The 12,267-nt window shown below is 39.9% G+C and overlaps 1 protein-coding gene across 1 annotated transcript in view; it reads left to right on the top strand.

The window, feature by feature from the left end:
• Nucleotides 1-12,267, top strand: part of ADGRA3 (adhesion G protein-coupled receptor A3) — a 123,106-nt gene that overhangs the window by 57,115 nt on the left and 53,724 nt on the right. Inside the window, exons 5-7 of the mRNA XM_055140310.1 lie at nt 2,171-2,242; nt 5,435-5,595; nt 8,337-8,550. Coding sequence (XP_054996285.1) covers nt 2,171-2,242; nt 5,435-5,595; nt 8,337-8,550 — 447 coding nt within the window. The remainder of the gene's footprint in view (nt 1-2,170; nt 2,243-5,434; nt 5,596-8,336; nt 8,551-12,267) is intronic.

The raw sequence follows: 12,267 nt of genomic DNA, 5'->3' as shown, positions 1-12,267 counted from the left end.
AGTGTATAAATCTGTAACTGTACCCTCACGGTGATTCTCTAATTAAAAATAAATAAATTAAAAAAAATAATAAAAAAAAATAAAATAAAAAAAAAAGATACAGACTCCATTTGCAAAATGCATAGTCATGAGATGTGGGTACAGGGAGGTAGTCACGTTTAGTGATACTGCATCGAGTAGCTGGGGCTATAGCCCAGTGCTAGAGAGCTGGACCTCACATCTTTGAGGCACTGGGATAAACCCAGCTCTACGTCCATAAAACAAGCGCTCTGCGGTATAATTGAAAATTGCCAAGAGAATAGATCTTAACAGTCTTCATCTCAAAATAAAAAGTTTACATATGATGATTAATGTTAATTTGGCTTATTGTGGTGAGCATTTTGAATTCCGTATAAACATCACATTTTTACATCTATGTTTACCTGAAACTAATATTACATGTTTAATCATACCTCACTAAAGCATTAAAATGGAAAAAAAAGAAGCTCTTTTTAAGAGATTTGTAAACAGCAGTCCAGGATGCTTTCATGAAAGTCATTGTGTGTTAGTTGTTGGAGGATGATCCTTTGTCGCGTATTGTCTTCTCATTGAAGGGTGTTTTGCTCCCGGTTCTTGGTAGAGTCACAGTGTAGAACAGGTGGTGGGGTTGGAGCACGCCCTTCTCCCAGCACCCTCAGGCCCATTCTGGTGTAGAATGCTTTTCCAGATATGATCTCCATGTTGCCATCCTTCAGCCCAGTATTGGGCACATTATATAGCACATCGGGTAGGGCATTTGCTTTGCATGCGATTGACCCTGGTTCGATTCCTCGCACCTCTCAGAGAGCCTGGCAAGTTACCGAGAGTATCCCGCCCACACACTAGAGCCTGGCAAGCTCCCCGTGGCGTATTCAATATGCCAAGAACAGTAACAACAAGTCTCACAATGGAGACATTTCTGGTGCCTGCTCAAGCAAATCTGTGAACAATGGGACGACAGTGGTGTAGTGCTACTGTATACCACAACATGCTACTAGATGTCAGAGGTAGCACTGTCATCCCGTTGTTCACTGATTTGCTTGAGCAGGCACCAGTAACGACGTCATTGTGAGACTTGTTACTGTTTTTGGCATATTGAAGACGACATGGGTAGCTTGCCGTGCTCTCTGAGAGGAATGGAGGAATCGAACCCGGGTGTTCTGCTATGTGCAAGGCACGCCCTACCGCCCTACCCGCTGTGCTATTGCTCCAGTACCCTATTAATGAAGACCCACAGTTCTCTCTCTCCCCTCCCCCCTTTTTCTCTCTCTCCCTGAAACTTTTTTTTTTTGATTTTTGGGTCATACAGGCAATGCTCAGGGGTTACTCCTGTCTTTGCACTCAGGAAAGTGCTTAGGGGTGCTTAGGGGACCCCATGGGATGCATGGGAAAGTGCTTGGCAGTGCTTAGGGGACCCCATGGGATGCATGAAAGGTAAATGCCCTACCCGCTGGGCTATCACTCCAGCCCCAAGATCCACAGTTCTCTCCCCTCCTGGAGCTCCTAGCAGAGTCTGGAGGAGATGGGCAGGTGAAATCTTCATGGATGTGTCAAAGGATTCAAATTGCAGTGCAGTGTGTTCTGAGTTTTAATTCAAGCAAAGCCCTCCTGGGGTGTGGGTATTTATTAAAGCCCTTTGATGATGGGGAGGCTAGGTAGTCATTTGCCTGGCTGGCTCTGACAGTGAATTGAGTCCCCAATGCGCATTTTCAACCCTGGGCCTTTGCTCTCTGCTCACATTTTTTACACTGGTGTGTGTGTGGCCACTCATCTTTTATATCCTTCCTTTTCTTACCTCCTTTTTTTTTATATTTTCAGTTTCTTAAATAATGCCTAGTACAGACATGAAGCGTAGTTCTAGTTGCAACAGGAGTGTGTCTCAGGATCTAATTCAGTAAGGAAACCTTCAGGTTCACTCATTGACAGGAAAAAACCTGCCGTTTTGTTTGTTATTTCCTATAAGGCTAAGAACAAATTCCTTTTTCAACCTTGCAGCAAATACCCCTAGCTATTGCTTTAACATGGTTTCAAGCAATTTCTACAAATTGTTAGAACATCTTTAAATTCACACTTTTAACAAATAAGCATTATTGTAAAATGATGCAAAATTGGTAGTATCTATTTAAAGTGAAACTCTGTCTTTATTTTCCAGAAACCTTTCCGGGAATTTATTTTCTTCATTATCTCAAGGAACTTTTGATTATCTTGGCTCATTACGGTTTTTGTAAGTAAGATTTTTGTTGTTGTTGTGGTTGTTCACTAGTTTTGAGAAATACAGCATAGATTTTGAAAATTAAAAACAGTTCTTATGTGGCATAAAGGACTTCATGGGGGAAATTTTTTTATTTTCTGAAAATTAGACTCTCACTTGAATGCTTTTATTCACTTTGGAAAAATGTACCATAAGCTTTAATAATATATTTTTGACTAGGGCACCGTTGTCTTACCTTGGAGTACTGCATTACTAAATTATATTTGGAATTGATGAATGGATAATTCTTCCTTTTTGTCTTTGTTTTCAATGTGAAATTATTGTTGTTGTTGTTGTTAATGTTTTGTTTTTTGGGTAACACTGATGATGCACAGGGGTTACTCCTGGCTCTGCACTTAGGAATTACTCCTGGTGGTGCTCAGGAGACCATATGGGATGCTGGGAATTGAACCCCGGTCTGCCGCGTTCAAGGCAAATGCCCTCCCCGCTGTGCTATCGCTCCAGCCCCATTTATTTGTTGTTTGTCTAATTAAATCCTCTAAGTATAAATATCCCGCCTTGTGAAGAATTTATGGTTAAGAACATATCATAGGTAAAACAATTTATTTTTCCCTGTGTTCTCTTTTCCACACCAAATTCACAACTTAAGTTATTACTGACATTTCTAGGAAGGTTTAAAAGAACGTCTGCTTTATGAAATCACCAAAAGATCCTAATTTATACAATGTTGTGTAATTTTAGAGTTGGCTCTGTTACCTACAATCCTACCTTAAACAGTTTAACTAAGTGAGTGATGGTGCAGATTCCCCGTGGCATATTCGATATGCCAAAAAACAGTAACAAGTCTCACAGTGGAGACATTTTCGGTGCCCACTCTTTTCTCTCTTGTTCTCACATTTATTTTAGCCTGCCTGCGTTCTGGCGCCACCCCTAGAAAAACCAGTGAGATGAAAGCGGGAACACAGCTTATTAGAAGAACTGACTCATCCCTTTGCTCTTTGCTCTTTGCCGCTTGTTTATTGCATTTACTTTGGGGGCATGGGGCACCACTCCCAGCCTTGTGCAGTGAGACCATGTAAACCTGATGGTTTGAGTGCTCCACCCTGGCTCTGGCGGCCGCCTTGCCACAGCCTGTGATTCCCCAGGGGTGGTCCCAGCTGAGGATCAACATGGGGAGTTGTGGGTCCCATGCATGCGCTCCCGCCCTTTGAACTGCCTCCTTGACCAATGCATTCCATCTTTTTTATTTTTTCCTTTTGGGTCACACCAGGTGATGCACAGGGTTTACTCCTGGCTTTGCACTCAGGAATCACTCCTGGCGGTGCTCAGGGGACCATATGTTATGCTGGGAATTGAATCTGGGTTGGCTGTGTGCAAGGCAAACACCCTACCCGCTGTGCTATGGCTCCAACCCCTGCATTCCATCTTGGTGCTGCTTCTGTTCTGTCCTGTGAGGTAATTTCCCCAGGTGGGAAGAGAATGGTGTCGGCATTTATTAGTTGGATTTGGTTAGTTTGGGAGTTGTTAGTTGGAGTTTATTGGAGTTAGTTGGACTTGGTCCTTGTGTAGCTCACGAGTGTTTCCTTAGTCACAAAATTCTAGTGCTTCTAGCCAGTCTCTGGAGAATTCCCTCTTTGTTTCTTGGAAGTGCCAATTATACAATTTTGGGATTCAAATAAAGATAATTCCGCTGGTTCTTTCATATGGATTATGAGGCATTCTTGTTTCATTTGTTTGTTTGTGTTTGGAGCTACACTTGGCCATGCTCAGGGCCTACTTCTGGCTCTGCACTCAGGAATTAATCCTGATGGTCCTCAGGGGATGCCGAGAATCAAACCCGGGTCAGCTGTACTGTCGTCACTCCGGCCCCTCTCCTATATGTAATTTTGACCAGTATCTCTGAGGTCTGTAAATATCTGTAGTATTGACTTTGTATATAATGAAAACGTCACACAGGATCCTCACTGGAGTTTATACTTTTGTGAGACAGACATGAGTATGAGAAAGAGTTATGTAGTGCATTCTGCTGCAGAATATTGCAAAGATGCTGGAAAATGCACAGGAAACTTCAGTATGCAACATTAGTCCCTCATGCCTTACAATGTGTGGACAGAGTTTATTTATTATTTATCTATATCTTTAATTAAGTTTTCAAATTTTTGTTTATTTTTAATTTCAAATGTGTTTTTTTTTTTTAAATTCAATCACTTTGAAGTAGACCCTTACAAAGCTGTTTATGATTAGGTTTCAGTCATACAGTGTTCCAACACCCAATCTCCTACCATTATGCATTTCCCAGTACCCGTGTCCCCAGTTTCCCTCCCTTCACCCTCCAGCCCCCTCCTCTCTTTCACCCTCCCCCCCTTTGGGCCTTGCAGGTTGCACAACAATACTGAAAGGTTATCAGGAATATCCCTTCCTTTACCTACTTTAAACACTCAGTTTGGGGCCGGAGCGATAGCACAGCGGGTAGGGCGTTCGCCTTGCACGTGGCCGACCCGGATTCGATCCCCGGCATCCCATATGGTCCCCCAAGCACCGCCAGGAGTAATTCCTGAGTGCAGAGCCAGGAGTAACCCCTGAGCATCGCTGGGTCTGACCCAAAAAGCAAAAAAAAAAAAAATAAAATAAAATAAATAAACACTCAGTTCTTGTCCAGCATGATCATTCCGAGTTACTATTGTCATACCTTCTCTGTCTTACCTACCCGCCACATCACACATTTGTGATTGATTCCAACCATTGAACCATCCTCCTAGCCTGTTTTCCCTGGCCGTGGATATTAGTCTTCTACTACATATTTTTTTATATACCACAAATGTGAATGCAGTCATTCTCTCTGTCCCTCTCCTTCTGACTCATTTAAGTGGGCAGAGAGTTATAGACAAAAAGGATGGAGATTTGAGAGTGCAGGATTCTGGGAAGAAGGAACCCATTGCACGAAAAAGGATGATGTTGTGTGCACACCAGTTTTGCTAAAAAGTAGCATCACTGCTTGGGGCAGTAAGGCAGAGTGCTGGGGTCAGACTCTGGTCAGACTCTGCCCATCATCTCATTGGAAAGGAACTCATGGGAAAGGAGTTTGCATCTATGCGGGGACGCGGTGAGGGTGAGTGGCCGCGTGTTTGCCAACCCAAGCCAACCCTGGTGTATGATCAAGTGTGCCCTTGGCTTTCACTCACACTGTCTCTTGTCATGTTGCAGGGAATTTCAGACTGAGTATCTTCTGTGCGATTGTAACATATTATGGATGCATCGTTGGGTCAAGGAGAGGAACATCACCGTTCGGGACACGCGCTGTGTTTACCCTAAGTCTCTGCAGGCCCAGCCTGTCACAGGGGTGAGGCAGGAGCTGTTAACGTGCGGTAAGGGAGAAAGTAAAATACAATGCTTACCAGCTTATTTGCTCGCTTCATTTTTCTTGACAGGTTGTAAAATTCTCCACACTCTTGTACAGAGCCCAGTATGTAATCATGAATCTGCATGGATGTGTTAATGTTTTGTTTATGCCAAGTTAAGTCAGTTTATGTTCATTTTTAAATTTTTTTGATAGGTGTTTGTTAGATCTCTGAATAGCTTTCTTTATAAAAACATGTTTTAGAGGAGAATGCAAATTTGCAACTTTGTTAATAGAATAAAATCTTAGGATGGAATCATTGTTGCTAGGAGTATGAATGTAGGAGGGTTTTCTTTAAGTTTTTTTATCATTATTATTTTTTAGCTTTTGGGTCACACCAGGAACTACTCAGGACTTATTATTGCTTTGCACTCAGGGATTACTCCTGGCAGACTTGGGGGACCATATGGCATTGCCAGGAATTGAACCCAGGTTGATTTACATGCAAGACAAAAGTCTTACCCACTCTATTATAGCTCCGGCCTCGGATAGGATCTTTCTGAAGTATAGTTTAGCAGTAAGTATTTATTAGTGTTAACGGATTGGCAAAGTTTGATAAAGAATAATGTAAGTCAAGTAGAGGTTATATTCTAGAGAATTTAGGAAATGATCATTAGGAAAGGATCAACTACGCATGTAAATCTTCACACTTTGTATATATGCATACCTAGAATTCTCAAAAATGGGTAATTGATTCAGTCACTTATAATACACCTATTTAGTGAAATCATATTGAAATTAACAATTTTGAAAAATAATCTGGAGGCTTGATGAAAATTTAAAAATGCACATAAAGAATGAACAGTTCTTAAAATAATACAGGTTCTAATTCATTCGTGTGTTTGGAAAGAAACAGTCTGTCCAGTTTTCCTTTTTCTCTTTGTTATTAGTTACTTCACAAGTTCAATATACTCAGTAGGTGAAAATTAAGATTTATGAAAGGAAATAGTGTGAATGTATACCAAACTGGCACTTTGAGCATCCTGTAGTTTTGTCAGTTGTACCTCTCTACAACTTAGGAAATGAAAATGAAAAGAAGCATAAAAAAAACCCCGATGCTTATATTCTTTTTTTTTTTTTTTGACACTGCATTGTTCTTTATTTTTTTTTTTAATTTATTTTATTGAATCACCAAGTGGAAAGTTACAAAGTTCTCAGGCTTATATCTCAGTTACACAATCCTCAAGCACCCATCCCTTCACCAGTGCCCATATTCCACCACCAATAAAAACAAAAACAAAAGCAAAAACAAAACAGACAAACAGACAAAAGAAAAAAAAAAACAGTATACATCCCACCCCTCAACCCCCAACCCACACCCGTAGGTGAGTGATAATTTCACTTCCTTTTCTCTTTACCTTGATTACATTTCAGATTTCACCACATAACTCACTATTGCTGTTAGAGTTTCAAAACAGACTCACTATTTTTGTTGGAATTTATCCCCTAAGAGTACAGCTCTATTAATAGGGAAATATTTGATAATAAGTTTTCCATTGATGAGAATGAAGAGATAAAATGTTGCGCGGCCGCAGTAGCGGCCGCGCGGTTTACAATTTCTGTATTATAGTAATTAAGTCCTCGAAGATTTAAGTTTCAAAATGAATCATTTTTCCTGGAACAGCATGTAGCCAAAGTTAGTTCACAGTCTCCATACATGGGTGCAAGCACTTGCTGGAAACCCAATTCCTAAAGCTGTCTCTGGTTCCCGCTTGTTCCACATCCACCGGCTCTGCAGGGGCATGGGCGCCGGGGCCGAAAACCCGGCCTGCCGGAGCCGAGCACGGGCCCCGACTGGGGCTGGCCCTGTATCCCGCGGCTGTTTCAAGTTCAAAGCACACATTTTTTTTTTTTTTTTCGCGCGAAAGTTCATACCTTCTCAACGGACCCGCAAAATGTCGGACACCACGCCTTCTCCCGGAGGGGAGAGAGACCAAGAAGGAAGGTTATTTCCTCCGTTAGCCGGCGTGGGGCAAACGATGCTTATATTCTTACCACTTGATAGTCAAAAGTGTCAGGTACTTTGGTGTATTATTTTCATTTTTTTCTGTGTTTTGACCAGAGTTCAGTGAACTATGAAAAGTAGAATTGTCATGTTAGAGAAATAAACTAAATAAAAGCAATTAGTTAACCCATGTTACTTATACACATTTCTGTGTGTATTTACAACTCCCCCCAACCTCTTTTTTTTTGACTGGGAAGAAATATGTATAGCTTTTTGAAAATGATCATAAGTTCTGGGATTTTAGAAGATGTTTCTCTTTGTATGTTGCAATATTCTATAATATTCCAAATATTCTACGAGAAGTATGCATTACTTTTATAACCAGAAACTAACTGAAGGTAATATTAAGTGTATTTTAAATTGTGTCTATGTTAGCGTTTACATTATCAGTTTCATTCTGGAAGTTTAAATCCCACATTGCAACTTATTTCTTATTTGAGTATTCACTTTGTGCTCATACAGTATCCTATGATACCACCAAAGAGGAATACCTCCCATGCATGGTCAGATTGTGAAACGGATTCATTTTCACTTTACTTGATCTTCTTTTCAGTTGGGTCCCATATAATCCAGGAGCAGCCTTGTAGGAACTAGCTAGAACGAGGCTGCTGGTTAGTGAAAAATATCTGTCTCTCACATTTTCATTGAAATCGTTCCAATTCATTTCTGGACTGTAATCTCGGTCTTGGCTTTACTGTGCCTAGATCCTCCCCTTGAATTACCATCTTTCTACATGACTCCATCTCATCGCCAAGTCGTGTTCGAAGGAGACAGCCTTCCCTTCCAGTGCATGGCTTCATATATTGATCAGGACATGCAAGTGTTATGGTACCAGGATGGGCGGATAGTTGAAACTGACGAATCGCAAGGTATCTTTGTTGAAAAGAACATGATTCACAACTGCTCCTTGATTGCCAGGTAACCTTTTGTAGATGAGGAATTGTCTCTGTAAATCTTAATTATTGTTTAAGAACTGAGCTGTTTAGTTGGACTTCACATTAATATTTTATTTTCTTGCATTAAAAAATTCAAGCATTTGGCATTTTCCCCATTGATGCTCATCTTCTGAAATTAAATAGCTGCCTTTGTCCATCAAGATTTAAGAGGAAAAAATCATAAAGGTGGTTTTAGAGACTTTTTGCTTGAAGATTTTTGAAGATTTTAGGATGAAAGAAAATATAAAATTTCCCTGCTAGACTTTTATGCTGCTAATTCATGCTTTTACTTTTATGAATCACATACTTCTCACTGTCTTATGATTAATATTATATTTTTAGACACTTCCATTTTTCCAGCTCCAGGAAAAAAAGGTGTGAGCTTCTAAATAGTCAATTTGAATGAAGTTTTCACACCAGGTTAAAAAAAGAGATTAAAATATATGAGATATTTTCACTCATCATACATTTTATTTTAGTAAAGTTTTACTCGGTAGAAATTCACTATTTCTTTGTTTCTTCTCTTCCAATTTCCATTTTACTTATTTCTTTTTCTTTTTTGAAAGATTTTTTAAGTCAACTGGGCACATGTTTACAATAGTGTTAATGTTTTTAGTTTTGATGTACACAGTTACTGAACCTTTATTCCTAGAGGTGCCCAGTCCACCACCATCTTTGAGTTCCTTCTAGTTTATCCCTTTCTCCCCTCTAATTCCTTCCATCTAGTTCTTAGTAATCCCAGTTCCGCAACCAAAGGACAAAAGTTTATCATTATTCCATACCCTATTGTTTCTTTCTATACTGGAGATGAGTGAGGTTATTCAGTATTTATCCTTTGCTTTTGACTGAATTCATTTAACACTGTGCCCTCAAGACCCATCCAAATTGCAGTGGACCACAAGTCTTTCTCTTTTCTTTGCTAGCTGTATGACATTCCATTGTGTATATATTATTGCATCTTCTGTATCCACTTGTCTGTTTTTGGACATTTGGGTTGTTTCCATATCCTGGCTTTTTGTACTAAGCATAGCAATACACATAGGTGTGTGTATCTTTTCTGCTAATTTTGTGTTTGGGGGGTAAATATCAAGAAGTGGCATCATTGGCTCAGATGGAAACTGTTCATTTTGTAAAGTCTGTGTACTGTTTTCCATAAAGACTGAACCAGATCCCACCAGCATCAGTGGTTATTTCCTTTCTTCTTCTTTTTTTTTTTTTTCCGGATATATGTGGTTCTCAGTGGTGTGAATAACTCAATGTTTTGACTTGTAGTTCCCTGCTACAGTCAGTAAACACTTTCTATCTCTTAGCCTACAGGCTTTCTGTATATGTTTTTTTTTTTTCTCTGAAGTGTCTGTTCATCTCCTCTCCCCATTTTTTGATGGGGTTATATGTTTTTTGTTATTGCTGTTGTTTGAGCTTTGTGTGGGCCTTGTATGTTTGAGGCATTAGCCCTTCATATGAGATATGGTAGCTAATATTTTCTCCAGTTCTATAGCATATCTTTTTATTTTTAGCCTCAGTTTCTTTTGTTCTGCAAAACCTTTTTAGTTTGATACAGCCCCATTTGTTTATTTTTATTTTTGTTTTCTTTTCCAGTGAAGTCAAACCTATCTGAGCTCCATATCCTGAGATACGGAGATGCTAGTGTTTTTCTCAGTGTATTTTCTGGATTCTACTTTAATTCACCTTGAGTTCTCCTTTGAGGTTTATGAATCCACTTTGAATTAATTTTTGCATATGGTATGAGATAAGGATCCTGTCATACTTTTTTTTTTGTTAGTGGATATACAGTTTTCTCTGAACTGTTTGTTGAAAGGATTTTATTCTGTTTTATGCACCCAGTTTCTTTGTCATAGATCAAACTGTCCATAACTTTGAGGGCTTATCTACGAGCTGTCAATTCTATTGGTTTGAAAATCTGTCTTTATTACAATCTCACACAGTATTATTATAGCTCTATCATCATCATCTTCATCATCACCATCATCATCATCATCATCCTGTTGACTGTGGAATTTCTCAAGTGGTCTCAGTAATGTCTCCATTCGTCCTAGTTCTGAGATTTTAGAAGCCTCTCTTTACTCGTCCTTCCCAACGATGCCGCATTGGAGGCTCTTTCAGGGTCAGGGGAATGAGACTCAGCATTGTTACTGTTTTTGGCATGTGAATACACCGTGGGGAGTTTGTGAGACTCTCCAATGTGGGCAGGAACTCTTGGTAGCTTGCCAGGTTCTCCCAGAGGGAGAACTAGGCTATAAGATGTCACTTCTGGGGGCTTGGTTTTAAGTCTCTGGATGTTGGTCATTGGTGGGATTACACGGTGCCGGGGGCAGTCCCTGGGTGTGACCGCCTAGCTACTGGAAAGTGGGAAAACTGGATAGAAGAGGCCCAGTCCTAATCCGATCAGGCTTGGAGGTCTCAGCCCTGGGTCCCACACACCTGGGCTCCTCTGCCAGTACCTTCATGTGTGAGGCTCTTCCAGACGTGTGGAGAGGGGCCTTGAGCATGGCTGTGGCTAGGCTCCGGAGGTCTTTGGCTGCGGGAGCTCTGCTCTATAGTGTCTATATAGTGTATAGCTCTGTAGTGTCATTTAATGTGAGGAAGTGCAATACATCTATCTCATTTACCTTTTTGTTCAAAGTTTTTTTTTTTTAATTCTTTTATTGATTCACCATGTGGAAAGTTACAAAGCTTTCAGGTTAAAGTCTCAGTTATACAATGCTCAAACACCCATCCCTTCACCAGTGCACATATTCCACCACCAAGAATCACGATATACCTCCCCCCTTCCCCCCAGTCCCCCACCCCGCATGTGTAACTGGTAGATTTCACTTTACTTTCACTTTACTTTGATTACATTCAATATTTAAACAAAAAATTCACTATTATTGATTTGGAGTTTCTCCCCCCTAAAGTCGATCTGCTGAAAAGAAAGCGTTTGGTAATTTGTTTTCCATTGCTGAGAATGAAGAGATATGAGGTGAGGAGGCCGCACCAGGTTTGTTTTTTTTTGGGAGAATTTTGATGCTAAACAAATTCTAGTAGCATTTTCTACTAGAAGTCCTTGAAGACTACTGTTGGACTTTTAATGGGGATATGTTGACTCTTTATAGTGCTTTGATGAGAAAGGTCATTTTGGCACTATTCATTCTTCTGACTCAGAATATTTCCCAATCCATTAAAGTTTCCAGTCCAGAAAAAACAGAAATAATTTTGCATTTTTTTTTACATCTCCATTGTCCTCTTTCACTTCTTTAAATAGTGACTTAATAGTTTTCAGTGTGCAATCTTCAACATCTTTTTAGTTGATTCTTAGGTACTTGCTGTTGTTTTGGAAAAACTTTTTTTTTGTCATTATTTGTATATAGAAATGCAACAGATTTTTGTGTATTGGTTTGGCAGCTTGATACTCTGCTGAATTATTTTATTGTTTCTGAGAGTGTTTTAGTGGAGCTCTTAGGGAACTCTGGATATTATCATGTCATCTACAAGATTACAGCAGCTTAACTTCTTATTTTCCAGTTTGGATCCCTTTGATTTCTTGTCTAATTGTTGGGATGAGGACTTCCAAGATGATACTGAGAGTAACCGTGGAGAAAGTGGACTTTCTTGCCCTGTACCTGATCTCAGAGGGAAGACTTTCAGTTTTTCCCCCCTGACTGATGTTGGTTGTGGACTTGTATATAGCCATAAATAT

The sequence above is a fragment of the Sorex araneus genome, chromosome 5, assembly GCF_027595985.1.
Source record: "Sorex araneus isolate mSorAra2 chromosome 5, mSorAra2.pri, whole genome shotgun sequence".
In the NCBI taxonomy this organism is placed as follows: Eukaryota; Metazoa; Chordata; class Mammalia; order Eulipotyphla; family Soricidae; genus Sorex; species Sorex araneus.
This window is presented reverse-complemented; position numbering and strand designations above follow the sequence as displayed.